Genomic DNA, 27,618 nt, shown 5'->3' on the forward strand with positions numbered 1-27,618 from the left:
TCCAAGAAGTCATGGAGTATGTGCCCCAGATGATGGAATTTCACACCTTGGCAAGTCAATATGCACACTGTCCAAGTGAAATTTATGAACATGCTAAAAAGAAAACATCAGAAAGGTTACTTATCATCTGGTAAATGTGGGAAATGTGTGTAAAAACTCTTGATTATTAACTGGTTAATATATAAAATGTCTTCAATCAATGCACATGTGATGAAATAAGTATACATTTCCAGTTAGCTATGATGATAACTGATCTCAGCAAATATATTTTAATTGCTGTGTTAAGTCATTACAGTTTGAAGTGCAAAAAAATAAACTAGACCTTTGCTGCTGCTCATACACAGTAATCTTTTCATAAATAGAAAATCTTACTCATATAAAAGTTTCTCAAGAGACATGAGAAATATAAGGATTAATGTTACTGCTGTCTAATGACTGCAGTGCTGCATTTAATTAATTTTGCTGTATAGTCATTCTTTATTCATAAGAAATAATTGCTTCATAAGGACTTTTTATTAATCAGCTGTATTTATGTGTAATCTTACGGTGACCAGTGAGAAGTTGAAAAGTAAAAATAACTGAAGGGGGAATGGTGGAATTTCATAATCAATATTCAGTGATAATGAATGTACTGCATAATTTGTATTTAAATTACACAAAATAAATGTACTATCATTTTGGAAACTAAGTGTTTCTTTTTTGAATGAATTCCAGTGCAGCAGTAAGAACAATAAGATTCTAAATGCTACATTTTAGAGATGATGAATAATCTGATTCTTTTTAGTAGGGAGAAACCTGTTCACTATCCATGTGGAATATAAATCATTGTGCTTATTTTAGTATGATTACAGCTACCAGTTCCACAACCAGGATTATATTTTGACATTCATAGATGATTAGAGATGGAAGATCTGTGTGATGTTCAAAAACTGTCATCTGTAATGACATACTTGACATAATCTATGGCTGCAGTGTTGAGCTTAGTGTGAGCAAGCTAATTTGTAAGTGCTGTGCTTTACATGCTTAAGGTCTCAGGTTCAAGTGCTGTCTTCTTTTTGTCTTCACTGTTTTTTGTTATTCTCAGTGAAATCCTAACATTCCTTGAAGTCATTACTTGTCTTTGTAGCACTTTATTGCAATAATGACTAGCATGAGACTTGGTCTCCCCATGCATGATGACTTTTCAATGTCAGTGTGAGTTAAATGGTAACTTGATGAAGTCACCAGGTTGCGCACCATAGGCTCATCTCCTATGCTTTTCCAAACAGTCCTAAAATAATGGTTGAGGGGTTCCTAATTCAGGGCCCAAGTTTTAAGAGGACTGCAATGTGTTCTGAAACAGAACAGGATTACTACTATCACCACACTTTACCTAGGTTGCCACTGAACAGCCAACACGAATGAGAAATTTGCCCCTAATGTGTCTGTGGGATTCAAGCTTGACTTTACAAAATTAAAATCTTGGTAAATATTGTCAAGAGCTCCATGGAATTCAGATTAGCCTGTACACTCCAACACATGCCAGCTGGGTGACCTTGGGCTAGTCACAGTTCTTTTGAGCTCTCTCAGCCCCACATACCTCACAAGGTGTTTGTTGTGAGGGGGGAAGTGTAAGGAGTTTGTAAGCCCCTTTGAGTCTCCTTACAGGAGAGAAAGGGGGGAATATCTTCTTCTTCTTCTTCTTCTTCTTCTTCTTCTTCTTCTTCTTCTTCTTCTTCTTCTTCTTCTTCATGGCACAGTATGGTATGCTGCAGTACTACATTCAAATTCTGCTCATGGCCTGAATTTGATCCTGTCAGAAGTCATTTTCAGATAGCCAAATTGGGGAAGGCAATCCCATAAACAAACCATCCCATAAACAAAGACTGCCCAGTAAAAATTGTGATGTGATGTCACCCCATGGGTCAGCAATGACCTGGTGTTCGCCTAGGGGACTGTTACCTTTAAATATTGGCAGATCCATCTGTTATTATTTTTTGTTCTAAATCACAGCTGACTTACGGTAGCCATGCAGAGTTTTCAAGGCAATAAATGTTCAGAGGTGGTTTGCCATTACCTGCCATTACCTGTGTGTCACAACCTCTGGTATTCTTTGGAGATTGCCCATCCAAATATTAACTAGGACTGACTCTGCTTAGCTTCTGAAGGCTGACAAGATCAGGCTAGCGTGAAGCTATCCAGGTCAGGACAATCAGCTATTATTAACTGAATACATTTGAATAAATATCACGTTTTTCAAATATTGTATTAATGCATGCACTTCTGTTCAGAAATGTATTGAGAGACTCATTTTAGAGAATACTCAGGAACAGTAAGCATTATCATGAATTTGGTGTTTGCTGAGGTGTTTTAATGGGGGAAGCAAATAACACAGTGTGGTGCAAATCTGATTCTTCTTTCCCGCTAACTTTGTTTCATGTCCTCCATTTCAGCATTAAAGCCTTGATGTCCATAAAGTTGTAATTTCTGTGTGGATCAGTGAGAAAAGTTTTTCAGTTGCAAAACACATGTCACAGCATCTGGCTGATTTGCAGTCTTTTTGAAGGCTACTGTACTGACAGCTTCAGAACTGTCCATTAGGTTGTGGAGACAGCTGTGCAAGTACCTGGCTAACCCTATCTGTTTGAACATAGTTTTCATTGGAGTTAACTTTGAATATGCAAGGAGAGGTGGCTTTAATCTTTAATTAATGACTCCTAAGATTTGATTTGGTTAATACATGTATGTGGGGTGGGTGAGTGGGTTTGGACAACTTTTTAGAAAAAGTAATGGAATGAATTGTTTTTGATGGCATTTGTGGATGCATCCAATGGCTGTGAGGGAGCAAATCCTATATTAAATCAATCAATAATTTATTGTCAATTGATTAGGTTATTATACAACTTTATCACATTTCAATACCCTATATATACCTATCGCAGTGCAAATGTGTTTTAAAGTAAAACTACACCTAAATAAAAATGGATTATAGGCATTCCATATGATTAACAAGCACATTTCTCAGTTCTGTGTAACGATGGCCAGTCTTGAAACTATAAATATTAATCTAGGGTAGTGGTTCCCAAACTGGGGTACACTTACTCCCAGGGGAACAAACCAGAGTGTTTGTGAGTATATGAACAATTATGTAAGGGGTTTGCTGATACGGAGGTACAATTTTTAGAAATGAGTTGCCAAGGGGTATGCAAGTGACAAAAGGTCGCGAATCACTGTAGATCAACAAAAGGTAACTTATTTTGCTTGTATTACAGAAATTGACCAGAGCAACTGACCACAGTGTGGTAATATTTGTGCTAGCATTAGGGCCACACAGATTGCTATCTTGTGCAAAGTTACTTCAGTCTAACATTATTCATTTCCATGGGTTTATATTGGAATAACTCTGCATAGGATTGCTCTGCATATGGCCCAATGCCAAAAGATTAGAGATAGGTAGAGGAAAATAGAAGTTCAATTTTTCTACACTGACTTTACTAATGGCTTAATCAATCCCCCCCCCCCCCCCGATTCAGCATCACAGTGGAGCATCTAATGCCAGACTTTTTGGTCAGCAGAGCTCCATAAATACAAATATGTTATTCTAAACAGTTTATCTACTATTATCTCTCAGATACTGGGAAGACATACTTGGGAATCTCAGATCCGAAATGGTATTACATATCTCTATAATCATGAAAATAGTCTCAAAGGAAAATTAAACTAAACAAATCAAAATATTTTAACATGCTTGGGGTATATTCATATAAGTAAACAATTCAGGCTGTTGCTGTAATAGAAATAAACATGGTAACATTGTCAATTCTACTGCCAGTTTGGCACCTTTCCTTTTCATTCCTGGTGACCCCAAATCTGTGTTTTCCTCCACCACCTCCACTACATGCAGTGATGTGATTCAAATAATTTAACAACTGGTTCTGGTGGTGGGATTCAAATAATTTAACAACTTGTTGTTTACAAGCACCATTTTAACAACCGGTTCTGCTGAAGTGGTGCGAACCTGCTGAATCCCACCACTGACTATATGTAGTATTTATCACAAATGCAATCCATAATTGGACATGTTTGGTTATAAAGGAGAAGCAAAAAAGATGTGAGAAAATATGTACATTGATTTTAGAGGCACATTCACAGGAGACACTGTATTATTACTAGTTTATAAATACCTTCAACAGCAGTTCAGCAAAGGAAAAGAGACATGATGGAATAGTATTAACTATTTCCCACCTCTTTCTTTCCTACCTTAACGTAACTTCCTATTATTTCTTCATCATCTGCCAGTGTTTTTTTATACTTTTATGCTATCCACCATTGCTTTCTCTGTGTTGTAGGCTCCCCTCCGACCCCTTTGCTGAACATTCACATCTTTTACATTCTCATCAGCTCTTTTTACTTGGCTTGGAAGTGGCACTACTAAGCTAGCCACTAGAGATACACATCACAGGGGTTCATTTTGAATGCCAACCCTCCATCTTAGAGGACATCTTCTGTCCTAAAGGCTGTAATCATGACTCACCTGCTATCTCTGATGATGGTGGCGGTGATATAATATTCTATTTATATTCTATTTTTCACCTCAAGAGTGTCCAAAAGTGTCTCACAAGTCTATTCTCCTGTTTTTCATTTTATGCTCATAATAACTCTATGGGATAGGAAAGGTTAAGCTAATTGCATGTAACTGGCCCAAAGACACCTATCAGTCTTCCACGTCAGAGTAGGGAATTCAACCAGGGTCTTCCAGATCCTAGTCTGGCACTCTAACCACTCTAATGTGTCTTTTTGAGATGGAAAGCCTTCTGAAACTCCTCTGTAACTCACCTGAATAAAGAGATATATAATGACTTTGAATTGGACAACGGTTTCACTTACAGGCAAGAATGTATGCAACTTGTAGGCAATAATTGTATCACAAATCTGTTCTGCATTTAAGATGTTCTGGGGAGAAATATGAGTGGTTGCCAGTTGCTGAAGTTGCTTCCCTCCCCATGCCTAAAATACCCAAGACTCAGTCCCCAAATCTCTAGGAATTTCCTAACCTATAGTAGGCAACTCTAAGCAGAATTGATCTCTGTACTTCAGGAGATCTGTTGTGACTCCAAGAGAGCCACTGGTGCTTCTGTGTAGAAGGAAAGAAGCAGGTGGGAAGATGGGAGAGTGATGGGGATACAAAGAAATAGTGATGGGATGAGAGGCAGAAAGAGAGAGGAAAAATGACAGGCATGGAGGAAAGAGAGTCAGAAAAGGGGTAGCAGAAGGGGGAAAGAGTGAGAAACTGAGTAGAAGGAGAGGGAAGTAAGTAAGGTGGGGAAAATGGGACAGATGTTCTGCAAGTTTCTTGTGGGTCCCCATTTGACTTAACTAATTGGTGCTCAACTGGAAGGAACTGATTTCCACTGATTTCCATTCTGCCTTTAAGAACATAAGAACAAGCCTGCTGGATCAGACTAGAGTCCATCTAGTCCAGCACTCTGCTACTCACAGTGGCCAACCAGATGCCTTTGGGAGCTCACATGCAGGATGTGAAAGCAATGGCCTTCTGCTTCTCCCAAGCACCTGGTCTGCTAAAGCATTTGCAATCTCAGATCAAGAAGGATCAAGATTGGTAGCCAAAGATCAATTTCTCCTCCATAAATCTTTTAAAGCTATTCAGGTTAGCAGCCATCACCACCTCCTGTGGCAATATATTCCAAACACCAATCACATGTTCTGTGAATAAATGTTCCCTTTTGTTAGTCCTAATTCTTCCCCGCAGCATTTTCAATGTATGCCCCCTGGTTCTAGTATTGTGAGAAAGAGAGAGAAAATTCTCTCTGTCAACATTTTCTACCCCATGGATAATTTTATAGACTTCAATCATATCCCCCCTCAGCCGCCTCCTCTCCAAACTAAAGAGTCCCAAACGCTGCAGCCTTTCCTCATAAAGAAGGTGCTCCAATCCTTCAATCATCCTCATTGCCTTCCTCTGCACGTTTCTATCTCTTCAATATCCTTTTTTGAGATGTGGCGACCAGAACTGAACACAGTACTCTAAGTGCAGTCGCACCACTGCTTTATATAAGGGCATGACAATCTTTGCAGTTCTATTATCAATTCCTTTCCTAATTACCCCCCTCATCGCCTTTCCCTTTTCCCAGCTGCCATGCATTGAGCTGACATTCCCATGGAACTATCCACTAAGATGCCCAAATCCCTTTCCTGGTCTGTGACTGATAGCACTGACCCCTGTAGTGTGTATGTGAAGTTTGGATTCTTTGCCCCTATGTGCATCACTTTACATTTTGCTACATTGAACTGCGTTTGCCATTTCTTAGCCTACTCAACTAATTTATAAAGGTCTGCTTGGAGCTCTTAGCAATCCTTTGTGGTTCTCACCATCCTCCATAATTTGGTATCATCTGCAAACTTGGCCACCACGCTCCCCACCCCTACTTCCAGGTCATTTATGAATAGGTTAAAGAGCACTGGTCCCAAAACGGATCCTTGTGGGGCACCACTCCCTATATCTCTCCATTGTGAGAACTTCCCATTTACACCCACCCTTTGCTTCCTGTTCTTCAACCAGTTTTTAATCCATAGGAGGACTTTTCCTCTTATTCCTTGATTACTGAGCTTTCTCAATAGTCTCTGGTGAGGAACTTTGTTAAAACCTTTTGGAAATCCAAGTAGACAATGTCCACTGGTTCCCCCTTATCCACATGTCTGTTTACATCCTCAAGGAACTCTAGTAAGTTTGTAAGGCAGGACTTGCCTCTGCAAAAGCCATGCTGACTCTTCCTTGCTTTTCTTCATGTTTTATAATTTTATCTTTAATGACAGATTCTACTAATTTACCAGGAACAGATGTCAAACTGACTGGCCTGTAATTTCCTGGATCCCCCCTAGATCCTTTCTTAAAGATTGGTGTGACATTGGCCATCTTCCAGTCTTCAGGGATGGAGGCAGATTTCAGGGACAAGTTGCATATTAATGTGAGAACATCAGCAATTTCATGGTTGAGCTCTTTAAGAACTCTTTAAGCAATCTGGGCCAGGGGATTTGGTAGCATTTAGTTTATCAGTGGCTGCCAGAACAATGGCTGCCAGATCCTTGTCTACCACTATCTTCGCTAGTTCCTCGGATTCGCCTCAAGAAGCTTGGTTGAGGTGCAGGAATTTTCCTCACCTCCACTTGGGTGAAGACAGATGCAAAGAATTCATTCAGCTTCTCTGCAATCTCCCTGTCATCCTTTAGCACACCTTTTGTTCCTTCATCATCTAACGGACCTACTGCTTCCGTAGCTGGCTTCCTACTTTTGATGGACTTGAAGAACTGCTTGTTGCTTTTAGGTTCCCAGCTGTGACTTGAGCCCATCCTAGCTCAACATGACCACTTCTTTTGAGGTGGTGCAAAAGAGCTGCTAAGTTGCCTACTCATACTAGTAAAATCACATGAGGTTTGATAGGTATTGTTTGATAGGCATAAATAGACATAGGGAACAAACAATGATTTTGAGAGTCCGGAAACTCATGCAAATTAAGATCCAGGTGATGAAGCTCTCTAGGGTGGTTTTGATTTTTCATGGTACTATTAGAGCAATGGAACTTTATGTGGCAAGAGAGAAAACTGCATGGATGGCTATGCTGCATTGATATAGTAGAGAGTGTGTTGCATTTTTGACCCATCTTTCAGCCCTGCAAATCCAAATGCCCCACCCCCCACCCCAGAAAACGTCTGTCCATGGCTATTTATGAAGTTCATTTCAACAGGGCAGTCCATAAGGCAGTCATTTTTATTTAAAATGTATCATTGGTGAAATTTGATAACCATTTTTTTAAAAAATATCATGCATTGAATTATTAAATAAGTAAGGAACTAATCTTTTGGAAGATTTCACTAAATCTGTAAAAAACCTACTCAGTTAGTGCATCAAGACTACAGTATACTGAACTTTAAATTAGCATTAATAGATTTCCCAGAAGACAACACAACTTTGCTTATAATGAGTTATGAATATCAATTTATTCCAATTTCCTAATGGTTAACTGATCATATTAATATAATAATATATTAATGTTTTAATCTTGTTTATTGTTTCAGTACATGTAGTCTAAAAATAGATGCCCAAACAGCCTTTCTTCTAATGCAAACCTTTTAAGATTTCTCTCTGGTTTTGATTTGGCAGGAGGATGAAACTGGCTGCAAATTAGATTCTGCAATATACCTTGTTCCTTATTTTTCAACTGATTAGTTTCATACTGTTGGCAGTAACTTACCCTGTTGAATTCAGCTTGGGATTTTGTAGCAATCTTAGGCACGGTGTTCAAACCCCTGAGGGATTGTGTAGAGATTCTGTCAAACTCTTTCCAATGGATGTGTATTTCATTCTGTGGCTGTACTTTGTGCTCATTTAAAAGAACCACTCTTCAATTTGTAGCAGAACATTTTCAAAATGAAGTTTAGAGAGACAGGAGTCTTTCAAGTTGCCTGAAACAGCACTACTGCCTCACATTTTTTAGTATGAACAGAGCTCCAATTTCATGTTCTTGTACTGCAATATTATATATATAGTATCACCTCCAAACTAAATTATTGCAACTCACCTTCCCTTGCGGCTGATCCGGAGGTTGAAGTTGGTCCAGCATGCAGCGGCACAGCTTCTTACAGGTAGCTCTACATGGGACCATATTTCTCCTGTGCTGCACCGGCTGCACTGGCTCCCAACAGAATACCAGATCACCAAGGTGTTGGTGTTAACCTTTAAGGCACTCCACAGCCTGGGGCCCTCATATCTTAGGGACCGTCTCTCCCCCTATGTCCCCAATTTACTGGTGGTCCCTGGACCCTGACCCCTCTATGATGCGGCTAGCCTTCACCCGGGCCAGGGTTTTCAGTGCCTTGGCCCCTGCCTGGTGGAACTCTCTACCATCATCCATTAGGGCCCTGCGGGACCTTGAGCAGTTCTGCAGGGCCTGCAAAATGGAATTATTCCATCGGGCTTTTGGGGGGGATGATAGCCGCTGAAGTGAATGTCATCCCCTGTATTCCAACCTGTATTTCAATCTGTATCTTAATCTTTATACTGTTATGTCATCTTAACCAACCCTTGTGACATGAAATGGGATGTTATTGTCACCAACTGTTTTTTGGATATTAATTTGAGGTAGGAATGCATCTCAATCACCTAGATACAACACCCCTGACACTACTGATGTTCTGCTGGACTTTAAAAAAAGTTTTTCTTTCCCCCCCCCTTACAACATGTTGATTATTTAAAAATTCTAAATGCATGCTACTGACAGAAGTCAAATCTGTGTTCAGTAAACATAGGTTCAGAGGGCTGGACTGAAAATATCAGGAACAAAGAAATACTTGTAAAACAGAACATTTCCCCCACTCCCTGTCATCTGTTCAGTCCTAAAACTATAGGGGGCAAAATAGGAGTTTATCGTGGGACAGATTAATTGACCCAATCATCCCCTCTGTTACCATCTCTGCTAGCATAAGTATTATTAAACTCGCAGAAGAACATCTGTGGACCAAATCTAATGAATGTGAATATGTTGTTGAATCAGATAAATATGTTGTGTTATTGAGCTCCATATTTTGATGCCATGTTTACAGGTCTAAAAATCAGGTCTTAAAATTTTGAGGAGTAGATTATAAAAAACACACATAAACACATTGTTTCTGTATTTCAATAATTTGTTTCTTTCTTGAAACTTACAGGTGTTATTTGGAAGATGGAGCTTCAAAAGGGGCCTGGCTGAACCGGTCAAGTATAATTTTTGCAGGAGGAGACAAGTGGTCAGTAGATCCTCGAGTGTCAATTGCAACAGCAAATAAAAGGGAGTACAGCCTTCAGATACAGGATGTGGATGTGTCAGATGATGGCCCGTATACTTGTTCGGTACAGACCCAACACATACCTAGAACAATGCAGGTGTATTTAACAGTCAAAGGTATCAGTCAATTTTCTTTTAACATATGGTCAAAAGTACTATGTTTGAAATAGGCTATTGGGGGGAGGGAGATTTTTATGTGCAGCAACTGTTAAATGTTAAATATTCTCCAGCATGCTAGTTGGCTATTTTTCTTAATGATTAGAAAAAATATAGCACCGCTGATTCTTCTTTTCTTTACATGGCAAGATGTGTATGCATATGTATATATGTTGCAGGAAATGTCTCATTTTGGTGAACAGAGACTGTCAAATGTACATACTAAAACTAGGCCTATCCTAAGATAAATACCAATGAATACGTCCAGTTCATCTCATTTAGATGATTGTCAGTTTGTGAGCATAGTGACACGCATACTTTCCAGTATTTCTAATCAGTTTCTTAAGGTTTCATAACATGATATTTTGTGGACAGGAGCTCATCAGAAACAGTTGAAGATATTAAGCATGAGGCTTGAAAATAACACTGTTATATGAAATTTTTCATATAGAAGTATCTTCTTTTCACTGCTCCAGGAGTAGGTGTGTGCTGCTTTATCAGTCATTTTCCACGTGCACAGCAACAACTTTGGGCTTCCTCCTTTTGAAAGAATTTTCCACAATAATGGGCAAAATGAAATAATCTGGAGATTCTCAAACAAATATCAGAAATAGCTCACTGGCACAATGTGAAAACTAGGTGCTTGACCTAATAGAAGGTAGGTGCTATTGCACATGTATAAGCCTTTGCACATGCCCTTGTCTGAGATATCTCTATTGCATCTCCACTGCCACACAGCTCCCAGTGACCCCACTGGCAGAGAGCCTGGCAATGACAACACAGGACTTTTATCTGGATCCACAGCTCCAGATGCAGACAGAAGAACCAGGTGGTGCTCAGAACTGGAGCAGCCCGAAGAAGCTGGCGGGTGGAGGGAAGGTCTGAAGATGCCTCACAAAAGCAAGCCATAACAAAAGCCAGGGAAGCCTTTACCAGGGCAAATGAGTTCAACAGCAGCCAAAGCACTGAGGTTTTCATAGAAAAAAAGCACCTAAGATAGAATGGTGCACCTGGTAATCATGTTTTCTCACTTACTCAGGCCATTGTCAAGGGTGACTCACTGTGGTCTAAGACTTATTCTCCTGCCTTGAATCTGAGATGCTGTAGCAAGCCCCTATGTTGATAATATAGCCGTTTCCGCACAGAGGCGGAAGCAGCTGGGTCGGCACATTTCGCGCCGACCCGATGACGCTGGGACCGTCTGCATGGACGACGGTGCCAGGACACAGAGCGCCGTCGCCCGGCCGACCCGGCATGTCCCCGGGCCTCTGGCACGTCGCCGAGGCCTGAGGACATGCCCCCGGCCCTGCGCGCCTGCTCCAGCGTCGCAGGGCAGGGAGGCGTGTTCCCAGGCCTCGGCAACGCGCCAGAGGCCCGGGGACAAGGTAAGTGCAGGGAGGGAGTGGGGGGGAGGCGCCTTGAAGCCGCTGCCGTTCACCGGGCTGCCGCTCACGCTTCGCGGCCAGTCGGCAGCTCGAGGGCGCTGGCTAAGCGATGCAGCTGCTCTTGTGCATAATGGTGGCCTGGGTCAGACAGCTGCTTTTGCCCGTATAAGGAAACGGCCAAAGCTTAACCTAGGTTGGGCCAGTGAACTCACAGCAACACAGCATAAAGCAAAATAAGTTTTATTAGAAAGAAAATAGGGAAATGATGTTTTAAAATATATTTAGTTTCAGTTCAAGTATGCAAAATTTTAAAAAAAACCTCACCTTTAAATATTTTACCAAAGTATCCGCAGCAGTGGTCTTGAGGAAAGGAAATAGGATAGGGAATGGGAATAAGGCACAGCAGGATCAACTACATTTTATAGAAAATGTGGGCCATGGATTTCCTGACCTCCTTCAGTTAATCACCATGGTGTCTTCAAAGAGTCTTCTGGAAGATGAGCATATTCCCCCCTCCTGTCTGTGCCAATGAAGCTAGTGAGCTAATTAATAGGTCTGATGGAAGGACATTGCTGTTAGCTGAACAAGCCAGTGGAAAAAAATTCCTGAAGTGGAATTTTACTCAGACAGTGGCTCATCTCTTGACATCCTTAACTTTGTGGTCAGGTAGTCTGCATGATTGGACTAGTAAGGCAGCTCATGATGACATCAGCTCTGGCTGCAAGTTTGTGAAGTACAGATGGATGTTGAATATTCATATGACTTGATGAAAATCTAGCACAACTTGCAGAACATTTTTGGATTCCCTGCCTTCACAACCACAAAACATGAGCAACCGACTCATTCAAAATCATAATGTAGAAGGAGACTGGGGAGATTTAGGGCAGAGAATCTCATTCTTTTGTAACTTAAGCATTTGATGGGACAGGTAAGATCTTTTAACAGCTGAGTGAATATATAATTATTCACTTGAAAATGATTGGCATTTTAACTGCTTCCAGGATGTATTAATAAAGTTCAAGTGGGACCGACATCATTATGCCAAACAGGGTCAGACTGAAAGGGAGTAAATGTCATGGAAAACAATGTTCTTTGCAGAGGGATCATTATGCAAAAACAAGTTGTCAGGGATACTGTTTGTCTTCAGAAGATCTATTTCATCCTTGCTTCATCAATACAAGCTCAGTCACATATTTGATGATTGTGATTTGCATGATAGGCTTGTAGCTACAGTGAAAATCAATTACTGGAAAGTCCTGAAGCATTTCCAGCTTTGAGCATGGGTGATGCAAATACACATTTTATTTTACAGAAACAGTGGTTCTGTATTAATAAGCAACTCAATGATCATCCATTCCCAATGCTTGTGTGTCCTAATTAACTAGTCTGAGGGACAGGTGGTTTCAGAATTAGCAATGAGATAAGGGAAGCCTTTCATCTCATGATCTGCAGTACAAATCCGGCCCTGCTTGGCAGTGGCAACAAGCAGAGACCATCTGATTGCTGTCCATAGATTTAATGAAATGTCTTTTCATGTTGTCAGTTCAATTCTCTGTAGTTAAGTCCCAATAGAGCATATGGTTGCAGATGTACACATACACACTGTCACACACACATAAATTCATTCAGTAAATAGCCAGCATTTAGCAAGCGCTTTTTCATAAGGAAATTATGACTTAATGTGTATGTGTATTCTTTTCTATGATAAACTGTGTGCAAATGGTAAACCATTGCTTTGTTATTCAATAAAGGGCTCTTCTGCACTTTCATTTTCATTACTTGGATGTCCTTATTGCTTTGGATTTTTTCTTCTCCACATGTGTTTTGCTTCCTCTAGTGGTCAATTTGATGTTGAGTCACTGTAGCTCTAGTATATCTCCCTGTAGTTTTAAAGTTAGAGTGATTTGATGATTACTGAGAAATTATATGTGTTTTGAGGACACCAGTAAAGTATAAGATGCTATCATTAGTGATATGCTGTCTGTATCATTAATTTAAAAATTAGAAATATTGTATTGAGATTACAGTTCTTAGAAAAACAATACATTGCCTTGTATCCAGTGAACTGTGAGTGATACAAAGTTCATGTAATGGGACATTTCTGCCTTCCCTATATTACTGTATCCCACTTACTCTTTCTGCTTTTAAGTTAGTAGACTCTTATGAGTATACATTTTGTAAGTGCTTGACAAAATGACTGTCAAGTAAGTTTGCAGACTATGAAGTATGCAGAGCAACTCACAGATACTGAATTAAATTTTTATTTCATAAAATGTAATCATTTTGACCTGGCAAAGGAACAAAACAGGGTTTTATTTATGAATTTGATTGTTAGATACAAAAAGGCCTTACCTCCAGTATCTTTGGTTATACCTATGATAAGACTTCTTCCTTGCCTGCATCTGTCTGTCACTTGTCTACAAGTGGTGGACATTGAATCTATTCTCTCTCCCTTACCATTATGTTGAATAGGTATACCAGCATATCCACAGATTAGTAATGTGTGATCAATGCTCAAAGGGTTTTCTCAAACACTTGAAAAAAAAAACAGAGTTTTTAAATAAAATGTTCTGAATTAGATAAGACGTATTTTGTGTATGCCTATTCTTGCATTGCTGCTTTGAAACTGTGGTTCATGTATAGGGGAAAAGCAATAGGTTGCCTAGGCAAGTAATTAGTCTTCTTGTACATGTGTCACACCCCCACCTTATCTTAGATGGACTGCTGGAAAAGGTCTTAGGAAACAGTATTTTGGCTTGTATTCAGCAAGCTGCACAGTAGCAAAAGTAGCACATAAATGTACAATGTTTGCTGTATGTAGGGTAAGCTCTGGCTCATTCCGCACATGCAGAATAATGCACTTTCAAACTGCTTTCAGTGCTCTTTGAAGCTGTGCAGAATGGCAAAATCCACTTGCAAACAGTTGTGAACGTGGTTTGAAAACGCATTATTTTGCTTGTGCGGAAGGGGCCACTGATAAGTGTGTGATCTCTAAGAACAGCAATATCCCCACTGTGGTTTGCAGTTGTGACCTGATTCCATTTGCTAAACTTCTCCAGTCATACTGAATGAAATGTGTTCAATCACTTTTTTTTTTGCTGAAGTGCAGCAGGAAGACATGAGCAAAACACTATAGTCATAGAAAATATATTATTTTAAGAATTCTTTTTTATTTTACATAAAGTGTCCATGGAAGCCCAGGGATAACTAACTTGTTTTCAAAAATAGGGCAGAAAGGTAGCTAACAGTGTGCCTATTACTTAGTAGCAGCATTTATGCCTTTTGCAATTTTTCATAGAGCCTAAGGCTCCAGATTGTTGGTATTTGGTGAAATTAACACTTTTCAGTTACATTTTACCGAGTGGTAAAGTCCATAGTGTAAAACAATAAAATTGAAATAGCAATTTTTATAATGCTTATAAATGCTACCAAAGTGATGACTTAGATGTGCAACTATCATGGTTTGTGTTAATATCACACTGAAACCAACTTGCCTTACAAAACAATGAAATGGGAACAGACTTCATCATAATAGCAGAGCACATGACTTGTGACACTAAAGGTTTAAAATGTGTTTCCAACCAAAGAATCTTGTGTGGTAAGGCTTGCAAAAACCTTGTAAGTTGCTGGCACCCATCCAGTGGGAGTCTGGGGACTGGGGTATTGTTAGACTGATATCATGATGTCACTTAAGGGGAAATCCTAAAAGTGACGTCATATTTCTCTAGGAATTGCCAGAAAACTATGGTAAAACTACAGAGTTTCCCGTGATTTCTAGAATGAAATGACATCATTTACAGGGTTTCCCCAGAAGTGATATCACACTGTCATGCTGCCTGCAATTTTTTAAAATTAATTTTCCTCCTGCTGTCCAACAGATATGGCATTCACCAGTGAGAGAATTCCTGCTGTTGCAGCCCTACATGTAGAGCAGACATTCAGAGCCAGAAGATCAAAAAAATGTGACTTGGAATAAGGCAACTTCCTATTTAACAGCATCTTTGTATACAGAAATCACATGAAAGAGTTCTTGACAACTTACCCTCAAACTATGTTCACATGACTGTGTTTGCTATTAAGCTTGGAGAGCAAAAAAACCCCCCTCCAATCAATATTTACAAGCAGTGTCACAAACTGAAGTTTCCCTGGACATAAAAGCTAATATCCTCAGTGAAAACCTTGCATTCTTTAAGGGTATTTAGAAGTAACTTGCAACATTAAGAGAGATTGATAGTGCATCTTTAGTGATGAGGAGCAATGCGTTGTATGTTTCCCCATTAACTTAACTATCAGTTATTAGTTCTTTACTCACAGTCATTGAAATGGATTATAATTCTTTTGACCCATAATTATGTGTTGATGGCAAATGATTCCTTTCCTCTCCGTAACTACTGGAGTTGTGATGACCACACAGCTGCTAAACCCTGTGCTTGTTTATTCAGATGTGTGCCCTTTGTTGTTCACTGGAGTTTCTGAGGTGTGTGCGTAGGAGTGAAGCCATAGTGGATTAAAATGATTTATGGTAAATGTTAATTATTTTTATTGTATTAATAACAAGGTCTGTAGAAGGGAAGAAGGAGGAAAGAAATTGTGCAAGATGCCATGTGTTATTTTTGTCTGGAGAGACCTTGCCATCTAAGCTGAATTTTTCTACCTGCTCAGCCCTACTTCATCACTGCTGGCACCTTTAAAAGGAGGGAGCTGCAACTTGGAGGTGCAGCCTTTTTCTGTCTAGACTGAGCTTTTCTGTCTGTTCAGCCCCATCCCTAACTGCCTTCCTGTTAGTAAAACAAACTTGAAAGCTGGCTCTGTGTTTTCAATTAATAGTTAATTATTTGAGGTCTGGTTATAATAGGATGTTTAATGTTTGTTAGCTGCCTTGAATATTCTTTTCAGTAGAATGGTGAGATATAAATAAAATAAACAAATGGAAGGTAGTTGAAAAAGTGCCCTTCACACTTTGGTCCCTGATTGTTGTTCAAAAGAAAGATGCAGAAGCAGCATAAGACAGAAGTGGCATTTGCACATTCTGCTCCTCACTGTAGGCCTTCTATCATTCGAAGACAACCAACACTTTTTCAGTATGTTTTACTGTACTCCATCTGTCAATGGAACATGACATTTTCTTATTTTCCTCTCCATTCTTGCACCCCCTCCAAATCATGGCAAGATCATAACTAGAGATGCAGGATCCACACAAATGAACAGCTACATAGGTTGTAGGGAGGAGATGAAGATAGACAGAGGGGTGAAATTGTTCATCTTCTAGAAATGCTCGTCTGTTGAGTGCTTTCATTTATTTTTCTTGCCTTGCTCCAGCATTTTAACCTACTTCGCTATTCCTCTGTGTGAGGAATGATGAATTACCCTAGGAATGATTTTTCCAGGGTCCAAGAGGCTGTGTAAACAGAGAGGCATGCCTGAGAACTCTATTTGCCTTCTGTGCATAGTTAGTTGAATACAAGCTATTGTGTCTAGACTAAAACTGGATTAAGAAGTTATCATGAATGGATGTATCCAAGCACCATCAAATAAATAATGAGGCGCCCCAAATTGTAGACTGTTTTCTCCATGAAATTATTGTGTCCATCTGCAACTATTCCAAGCATTTATTTTGTGCAAAGCATTTTCAAGCACCCCATATATTATTTTTTGAAAATATACACATGTCTCTATGTGTCATCAAATTGTAACAGACTTCTGGCAACCCAGCAAGATGCTTTCAAGAAAAGTTAGAAGCAAATGTGGTTTGTCATTGCCATCTTCTGCAGGGTTTTCTTGGGTGGTCTTCCATCCAACTACTGACCTTACTCTCAAATGTGAACACATTGGGTTATATCATGCCGTCTCCCTCCTTCTTGAAAATATACATATGCACAAACCAATGACATTGGGAGGGAGCAACCTAATGATGGAAATGCATGTATCATTTGTTGTATGCAAATTGTAGAGGGACCCAAATTTCTCTGACCAGGGATAACTTTTTTCATGAGGCTACTGCATAAGGTGAATATATAGCATTTCCTAAGCAACCCATTGTGTGACGAACAATGGCTGCTATGATTGGCTGCGATCATATGCTGCATGATATGCCTGAGGAAAAAATGTAGCCAAACAGCCAGGCCTGAGCCACAGATATCCAACAGGTTAGTGAAATGATGCTTCCTATTCCATAGTACTAGAAGGAACACATTGATTGATCTGCCTACTTTAATGACTCTTGACTAGAGATTTAAAATTTCTAGAAACCTGTAAACCCCAGGGACATTTTAAAAAATGGAAAAGGAGGAATTAAAAATACATGGTATTTACTTTGGCTACGAAAATTAAACAGTGTTTATTGATTTAACAACATCAAATGCATAATATATAACTTGGGAGTGGCATCAAGTCACAGTTGACTTAAGGCAAAGCTGTAGGGTTTTCAATACAACAGACATTTGGAAGTGGTTTGCCATTGCTTGCCTCTGTGTAGACTGAGTTCTGAGAGACCTATGACTAACTCAGTGCCACCTAGCAGGAGTGATTTTGGTTCTCTAGGTTAGAGTCTGCCGCTCTTAAACACTATACCATGCTGGTTCTTCCTAACTGTAAGCACATACAATTGGACTATCTGGCATGTTTATGGAATTTAACAAAACAAATGTCTAGTTTTTTGTAAGAAATTACAAGTATGCCCAATACTTGGGAAAGAGTTGCAAACTAATGCATTCCATGCTACTATAGAGCATATACCTTTGTTTGTTTGTTTTTGCCATCTGAGAGTTAGAGGGAGAAGTTGAAGAAAGAAAACTACTTCTGTTGTAAACAAAATGAAGTATATTATAACAAACCCTCATACAGTTAAAATAGATAAGGCTGCCAGCTTGTCTGGGCTTTAAGCTGAACTTTATAAGATTGACAGTACAATACAATAAACCTTCATTGGCATAACTATGAGCAGTTATACATTCCAGCGTCAAAGTTCATTTATGAAAAGGATAATGTGGATTAGAAATTTAACAGTTAGTTCAATTATAAAACAAAAAGTTTATAAAACAAAAAGTGCACCTGGAAGGCCTTTCCAGGGTTGAACGGCATCTGCCAAATTGAGATGCCATGGTAATGGTTGAGGAATTCCAGCCACACAACCAAATCCAACTTTAAACCCTTGCCCAATCTGATGAAATGGTGTGGGAAGGAGGCCCCTGAAGTAGCCCTGGACAATTGCACACAGAATGTGCACCCAGGTGCCATGACCCTGGCAGCAAAGTTAAGTTGCCCAAGGACCATCTGCAACTCTCAAAGAATGCATTTTTTTTTACCCAAGAGATCTTGGAGGAACAAATGTAAGGTATCCAACTTATCCCTTAGCAGGCAAGAAGTGCCCTGAACAGTATCTAAAACACCCAGGTAAACCAATTGAGTGGTGGGGCCCACTGTCTTTCCCCCTGCCAGTGGCACCCCCAGTTCTTTGGCAAGGGCCTGGAAGTTAGCCAACCTGGGACTCCTCTGGGCCCACAAAAAGGAAATAATCCAGGTAGTGTGTGACATGAGGGGTGACCATGCGCCCTTTTATCACCCATTTGAGGAAGGAACTGAATGCCTCGAAGGCAGTGCAGGCAACTGAGCCGCCCATGGGCATAGCTTTATCCATGTACAATAGACCCTGGAACTAAAGACCTAATAGGCAGAAATCATTTGGATGGATGGGCAGAAGGGGGAAGGCTGACTGATTGTCACACTTTGCCAGGAGGGCCCAGAGCTGCAGGAGCGAATGATGGACATGGCATGGTCCAGGGGTGCATAGCACACAGAGTATAGGTCAGGCTTCCCCTACTGAGGGAAGCCCTTTAGCAAGTATTTTGCAGCTGCTTTGTTGGGATAAGCCTGCAGCAGGGGCACCAGAGAGGCGAGCCAGGTGGGGGGGACTAGCTTCCCCAACCTTGGCCTATCTAGAGAACTAAGAGGAGGAGGAGATGGTGGTGGTGGAAGTGCCCGACCCACCCATCCCTCCTACCACCCCCCTTCGTTGGCGGTTCTGGCTCCTCAAAAGGGCTGCTGGCTACCCCCCTTCCCATATGAAAACCTGGGTTGAGAACAAAAGCATGATTCACAAGCATGCTTGAATCTGCACCGCTGCCTCTGACACTTCCCTTGGTTAAATTCCCAACAGACTAGCTGGGACCCATCCTTTTTAATAGGAAAGCAATGTTTTAAGGGGTCACCCTGAGGCTTGGTGACCATCCAGACCTAGTCATGGATAAGGTCCCAGCATGCAGTTTCATCATTCCTTAAGCCTTTGTCATAATTAATGGCAGCAGCATCCCCTGCTATGGATCGGGCCCATAAGACATTACACATATGGGCCGCAAAATGCCAATGGGAGGGGGGGATTCATATTGAATAAAAAGGGGTGCAAAAGTCAGAACTGGCTTCTTTCAAGCTGGGTGCTACGTTACCTTTTCAAAAAATGCTTCTGATCAATAATCCAGAGTCTGTTTATTGCTTCAAGGATCAAGACCTAACATTAAGCCAGTTATCTTGGATTTCCACGCTAACTACCATTCCTATAGCTATGGATGGAGCTGTGGGTGGGACGGGTACTGACAGTGGTTTGGATGGCAACAGTGGGACCAAAACTACAGACACCCACTCTGCTGCGGCTACCAGGGAGGGTTTGGGGGAAAGAGATCCCACAACTACCCCTGGTGGCAAGATAACCTTCCAGGTAGGAGAAACACCCTCTGATTTGTTCCTCTGGGAGCTAACTGGAGGAATTCCCTCATCCATTTTCCCAAAGCATGTGAAAAAGAGTTACATCATAGCCTGGAAGGCCCCAAGGTAAAGATAATGCTACCTGGCCATCTGCCTTCACAGAGCAACTGAAGCACTCCATTTCTCATGGGAGTAGAAGGTGTCAGGGATAAGCCTTGTTTGTCTATCAGGTGTGAGAAAGACTGAAAGTAAGAACAAGGCAAGAATGTTCCATTAACAGAATGATTACATCTAACAGGCAGAATACATATATCTCAAAGCTGTTACATTGACAGTACTGCACCTCAATCACCTAGATACAATCACAGTCTACATATGGCCTTACCCTGGAATCAGGAATGCATCTCAATCACTAGGTGCCATCATCCCTGACACTTAGAGAGTCGCATGGCAGAGTGGAGATTTGAACCCAGACTTCTCAGATCCTAGTCAGAAGCACAAACCAATACAGCACACTGCTATTTACAGTTTTGTCCTTGAGCTACTCCAGCCCCATAGGGATAGGATCATACTAAATCCCGCATACCAAAAGAACAAAATGTCAGCTTAATAGATAGTACAGTGATAATGTTGGTAACATACCAAAGGAGACATTGTCAGTTCAAGTACAAATCTATGTAAAGTTGAAAACATGATATAGAAACTTAGAATCTTATGCTTGCTCAGGGATTGTATCCATAACCACATAATGTTACACCTGCAAAAATAGTTACATGAATAAACATACTGCCTTTGGAGGCAATAGATACCCTCTTTTCCCCTTTCTCCAGCCTTGTCAAATGATATTATTCCAATTAAACATAGTACCATAGGCAAAAGTTTATAAGCACCTGCTCCTATATTCACATACTTACTTTTCTCACTTCATAGCCACAGCATACTTACCTTTCCCACTTCCTAGCTGCAGGACTCAAACTTGCTTACTCCCCCCTCACATGCTATAGTTTCCTTGCTCTTGGAATGTCTTCTTTTCTTGACCAAAACATCATCACGTATCTCACATATCTCCCCCTTTACTTTTGGTGGGCATGTGGTATGAAAATCATGGTGTTATCCTGTTTTTCTGGCCATTACTGCTTGCTGATTGGGTTAGTTTAAGAACACTGCCCACATCATCTTAATTGGAAGGTGAGGGAGTATTTGTCAAGGGTGCCACAAGACATTAGAATGGCTTGCTTTTGTTTCTCTGACTATTCTTGGGCCGTTAAGCTGAACATAGAGTTGCAACATTATCACACTACAGCAATGCTGGTGTGCCATTTTATGGAGCCATAGATACAGTGTCCCCATCAGATATCCTTGCAGCTGCCACTACCTTGAAAGCCATAGCTGATTAAAACAGTGATTATGGGAACCAAAAATCAGAATTTTGTGATAATTTTCTTTCAGATTACCATCTTTGCTGAATTGCTTTTGCAGTAGAAAATTATGCAATTTCAGCATCTAACTAGATAATGTCTATCAGACATTTAAATTAGGATCATGTAAATTTTCATTGCATCATTTAAAAGCATTGAGACATAGTTAACTTGCATATATGATTCTATTTTTGGTATCTTTGAGGATGAATTCAACGTATTCTGTGCCTGTGCGGCATCAAGAATATGGAAAATTGGAATTTTGAGTATTTCTATGATCCAACATGTTAAGTGTCTTAGACATGAATGGGACAACTCTTCACAAGAAATGTCATGCAGATGTTGAAGACCCAAAGATTATAACCTTGATGTTGCTTTTCCCCTATATTTGTTGTTATATCTTGGGGCTATGCATTTAGCCCCTATTCTATGTTATATATCTAAATTTTATTTTTATATATAAATACAGTTTATGGGTTCTTCACTGCAACTGATGCTTTTGAATTAAATATGTTCGATATTTCCAGTGTAACGTTTGCTGCCCTTTTCTCTAATAAACCTCCCTAATGCCTCCTAAATATTAATGTATTGATTTAGTCTCTGCAATGTTTGTGAAGACTAATTTATTTCCTAAATCTGGCCAAGGGGGACTTGTATTTGGAACTAACAAGATAAATCTTACACAAATTTATTTAAAGTGGCACAGAATAAATATGCAGAAGACATCTATAATCATACCAGCAACCACTTCCCACTTAAAAGTGACAAAGTATTGCTCTTTTAAATTGCTGCTACTTGAGATGTCAGTTTGTTATAAAATTAACTTCTTGATGCCAGCCACTGTTATCATCTTGTCTTTTCTCGCAGAACAAAGAGTGAGATTTAGCAAATTTGTTTTAGATTCTGAAGTAGCTTAGTAAAATTTACAAAACAATAGGAAGGCAGTCGTTGAGTAAAATACATATTTACACTCTTTTAATATGCAGCTCACAGCTAAGATTGCTGTCTGTGCTGTTATTATGAATCATTCTTTCAGTATTCTCTGCTTTACAGACATCAATCATTTCCATGCATTTTTCACATTTTAATCTCTCCCTTCAGAAGAGCTCCAAGCAGATCACATGTTTCTACCCCTCTCCAGTTCATTATAACCCTATGAGGTAGTTTAAACTGAGGTATGATGCAATATGCCAATGCCAACACTGTAACCAGTTCTATAGCCTTTGAAGTTCTCCAAAATTGGAAGTTCCCCTGAAGGATAGTGGGAGACCAGCCATGGCAGCTGGAGAGCACAAAGAAGCCAGAGGTGGGATCCAGCAGGTTCTCACCAATTCCCGAGAGTGGGTTACTAATTATTTGTGTGTGCCGAGAGGGGGTTAATAATTGGGTCTGCTTTTCCATTAGAAATTCCATTTGGTCCAAAAATCATAAAGTCCTGTTGTTTCCTACGTGGCTGGTTAGCCAAGGTAGAAAACAGGATAATTCTCCCTGTTGGGCTGTTTTAAAAACATGTTTTAGAAATATGGTAAAGTTCCTTGTTTAAAAAAGTATCCTTCTTTTGATTTCTAGAAACAAAATTAAGTATTTGAAAGTATTAAGTATTTGACAGGCAGTCAATTAGAGGAGAAGTAGTTGTTTCTGTTGGCAGTAGACGATAGGACTTGCTATAATGAGTTTAAATTATGGACAGAAAGATACCAGCTGGAAATTAGGAACTTTTTTTACAGTAAGCGTTTTTTACAGTAACAGAGAAATTATGCCCCGCCACCGTTTGCCCAGCCACGCCCCCGTCGTGCCCCGCCCAGCCCCATTGGCGCTACGCCACTGTTTGAATCCCACCACCATGGGAACCTGTTGCTAAATTTTTTGGAGCCCACCACTGAAAGAAGCCCCATCGCACACCAAGGATCAGCACCAATAGATGATGTCATCAACAGAGGTGTCACTTGGGAGGACACAACAGTTGTGCAGCTGGACCAAGACAGCCAGGGCAGAAGTCACCTGCTGTAGGAGGAGGCAGTCTTGGGGCAGCCTGTACCTCACAGACACCTAGGTCTGTCATTCAGTGTGGCTCCATCCCTGGTTTGGCTGTGGAATCTGGGAAGGGGTAAAGACTCAGAAGTGGAGCTTTCAGGAAGCCCGTGTATGTGTGGAGGGTCTCATTTGCAGGCTGGGGAGGAGGAAGTGATAAAAGTTCTATCAGAAGGAGATCATTGTTCACAGAAAGTGCGACGAACAAGGTGAAATCCTTTCAGATTTGAGGCCTTCCATCTCAAAACTAATGGTGGCCATATGAGGGACATGGTATGCCCCTCAAACCATTATAGCACAATGACATTTAAATTCACAAAAAATAGAACTATTTTGTATCTTCAGCATCCAGAAATAATGGCAAAGACTCAAACAACTAAATAACTAGTTCTATGAGACTGAGTTTCCATATATATACTTTGATGTGGAGCAACAGACCTTTGTAGTACATCTCAAAAACAGTTTTTAATGGAAACTGGTAGAGGATTAGCTAATTAAAAAGAATGTGCTGTGAGACTTATTGAGTTCTAGCTGCTACAAGTATGATTGGACAGGAGAGAAAACTTATGACTTTAGATTTCTGAACTTTAGTGAAGGCTTTTTATAAAACTTATCTCAGTTTCTCAAAAGTGTTCAAGAACAGTATAGCTGGTAGTCTGTGAAAAATCATGGATTACCAACTATTCAGAGAATGTAAATCTGCTAATTATATACAGTGGCATTGTATGTGTGTGCCACCAAGTCACAGCTGACTCATGGTGACCTCATAGGATTTTCAAGGCAAGAGACATTTGGAGATAGTTTGCCATTGCCTGCTCTGTTTGTATTAAAAATTTAAGAAATATTACTTTGCTACTATGCACCTTGTTTGAAAAAATATGATTTAAAATTAGCTGTTATCTGAAATATTCATAAAACAAATTAGATAAAATACTAACAAGTGAATTTGTTTAACCTGGGAAACAAAGAGCATTTGAAATGTGTGTAACTTGAAATCTATATGTATAAAAAGCTAACAGTGTTTTTGTTAGTTGTAGTATAACTCAGTAACTGCTGGGCCAATTCCTCTGAAAATTCCCAGCCACTATAGTCAGCCAGGTGAGAGTGTTTTTAGATGTTCACATAGCTGAAATTTCACACCTGGCCCAGGTAAAATGCCTTTTCCTGGCGCTCCATGTTGAAGGACATGCAGCTGCCTGTGTGTAACTGTCACCCTTAGAATGTTCGTGTAGCTTAGAATGTTCACTCAGATGGCCAGATATGAGCAGTGGAAACAGTACATAGGCAATAACTTGAGTGGAAGTGCAACACATACACACACATAAACACGAGGGAGAGGGAAGAGAGGGAGAGGGAGGGGTGGCATGCAAGAGAAGAGAGGGAGGAAGAGGAAAGGGATGGAGGGGGAGGCATGCAAGGGAAGAGAAGTGAGAGAGGGGAGAGAGTGAGGGTGGCATGCAAGGGAGGGGAGGCAGGGGGCCCAGCATCTTGATATGACCCACCCACCCTAGCGGAGGGAAAGGGAAATGGGAGGGGTGGCATGAAAGAGAAGAGAAGTGAGGGAGGGAAGAGAGTGAGGGGCGACATGCAAGGGACAGGAGGGAGGGGCCAGGCACCCTAGATTCCCTGAATACTGCGGTTACAGTTAAGAAAACCAGGCACGCATTACTTAGGAGTAAGCTCGGTAAAGCAACCGTGACATACTTTGCATGGCTGCGTCTCGCCCCTCAGAGGTTTCCTCAGAAGCGGCACCCATTGCCACCAACCAAACTTACTCCCAGGTAAAGGAATATGACCAGCCAGCCTAGATGTGTGGGAGAGGTGCCTTTCCATCCCCCCACAAGGAATGCGGGCACACACATCAATGACATCGCACAATATCAGGCTGCGTGTTTGCATGAGCACGTACTGCTGGCCTCTGCAATTGATTTGCTGCTACTGTTCCTTTCCCATTTCACCACAATAAGCCACAGCAATGTGTGGCCAGGCCCCGCTAGTACTGATATAAAATAGATTCATAACTTGAAATATTGGTATAAAATAGATTGATTGATTTGAATGTCACTGAAGGAATGATTTCAGATGGTGGAAAGTCAGTTACTTTTTACAGTTTGAACTAATCTGTATCCACATATTATAACTTTGCAACTGCTCAGGTCAAATTAGCATTTCAAATCTCCCAGTAACATACCCAAATAAAATGTAGGGTAATTCAAATTCTCTATCTTTGAAATGACGTTAAGGTGACAGTCATTAAGTTGGGGTGCTGTGTGGTTTCTGGGCTGTATGGCCGTGTTCTAGCAGCATTCTCTCCTGATGTTTCACCTGCATCTGTGGCTGGCATCTTCAGAGGATTTGATGGTAGGAAAGCAAGTGGAGTATACATGCCTGTTGGAGTATCCAGGGTGAGAGAAAGAACCATTGTCTGTTAACAAGTAAAGGGTGCAATTAGCAAGCTAGATTTACATGTGTTGAGTGGGATCTACCCATTAGCATGTGAGCAACAATGAAGATAGCAAGGTCAATAGGTGAGGTCATCTGAATAGAAGTAGCCTGGCCTTTGTTCCCTTTGATTGTTTACTGTCTATAGTCATCCTGTGTTTGTGTGGAGCTGATTAGTCACTGTCTTGACTCTAGTGTTTTTCAACACTGGAGCCAAGTTTTGTTCATTTTCATAGTTTTTTCCTTTCAGTTGAAAATGTCCATGTGCTTGTGGATTTCAATGCCTTCTCTTTGTAGTCTGAGGTAGTGGCTATCAAAGTGGTCCAGAATTTCTGTGTTTTCAAATAATATTCTGTGTCCAGGTTGGTTTATCTGTCATGTGCTCTGCTGTTGCTGATTTTTCTGGCTGAATTGGTCTGCAGTGCCTTTCGTGTTCTTTGATTCGTGTCTGAGTGCTGCATTTGGTGGTTCCTATGTAGACTTGTCCACAGGTACATTCATACAGCCCGGAAACCACCCCAGTGATTCCATCCATGAAAGCTTTCTACAAGTCATTAAGTTGTTCTGTAACATATGTTGTATTGGTCTATAAGAAGTTAAAATATAATTTTTCATAGGAAAAAACACGTGCTAATTAAACTGGGATTAAGCTTCAGAAAAGAGAAAGCCTGGAATAAATAGAAATGTAGACAGTGTCTTAGCAAATATCATCATTAATCCAGGCAATGTTGAACTGATCCAGTACAGTGTCATGGTTGTAACATCTTCTTCACAAGATGGAAATAATTTTGTGAGCAGAGTCCCTTTTGTGAAATTTTTCTAGTTGAAAGGCAGAGGTCAGGATTCTGCTCTTTGATATAAAGCTAACTGTGTCTGACACATTAAATATCTTTGTTGAAATGCTATCATCAGATAAAACCTTTTGTCAACTTTGGTTAATGTGATATAAGGTGAAATAGTACAGGAAATAAAATTCCATTGTTTCACCGCAAAGATGTGAAGATTGCTGAGAAACTGAATGTCTTAAGCAACAATGGTGAAAGGGTGAACAGACAGGAATGTCAAAGGAAATCTATTTGCCCATATTCAAAAGTCCAGACATTAAACTGGCTTGATTATTGACAAAACATAAACTCCACCTCACATCCTATTTGAGTAATTTTTTGTACCTCAGATTCTTATATGGAAATTCACATTGATATTAGCATAATGTATGTCTTATTAAAAAGATATTGTGTTATTTTTATTTATACATATATATTTATTCATATTTAAACACAATTTGTGGAGGCTATTCTGAGCGAAGAGGCCCCACACAGCAAATTTTGGAATAACATAAAAGTCCAGAAAACTATTGATAGTTATTACATTTATCAGGGTGTTTTTTTTAAAAGAAATACTACATTTAGAGGTAATAATTTAGTTTGGGATTTGTTTGTTTTTGCCTCTTTTGCTCTCCATGCCACAAAGAAGCCCTCCTGGGAACAGTGGAGTGGGGTGGCTGCTGCACCGCAGCCAGGAACCCCACCATTTGGATGGAGCTACCTGTCAGCTGTGGTCCTCTTCACTCTGCCTTTTTTCAAAAAATTGCCAGAAACGCTGTTCTTAGCCTAATGATGTCAAGAAGATCTGGTATTGATATCAAAATGAAGGAAGGCAAAAATATGGTCC

At 40.2% G+C, this 27,618-nt stretch overlaps 1 protein-coding gene across 4 annotated transcripts in view; it reads left to right on the top strand.

The window, feature by feature from the left end:
• Positions 1–27,618, top strand: part of NEGR1 (neuronal growth regulator 1) — a 744,190-nt gene that overhangs the window by 279,600 nt on the left and 436,972 nt on the right. For all 4 annotated transcript variants that reach the window (XM_048495755.1, XM_048495757.1, XM_048495758.1 and 1 more), the window contains exon 2: positions 9,703–9,935. In XM_048495755.1, coding sequence (XP_048351712.1) covers positions 9,703–9,935 — 233 coding nt within the window. The remainder of the gene's footprint in view (positions 1–9,702; positions 9,936–27,618) is intronic.

This window comes from Sphaerodactylus townsendi, linkage group LG05, assembly GCF_021028975.2.
Source record: "Sphaerodactylus townsendi isolate TG3544 linkage group LG05, MPM_Stown_v2.3, whole genome shotgun sequence".
Classification (NCBI taxonomy): domain Eukaryota; kingdom Metazoa; phylum Chordata; class Lepidosauria; order Squamata; family Sphaerodactylidae; genus Sphaerodactylus; species Sphaerodactylus townsendi.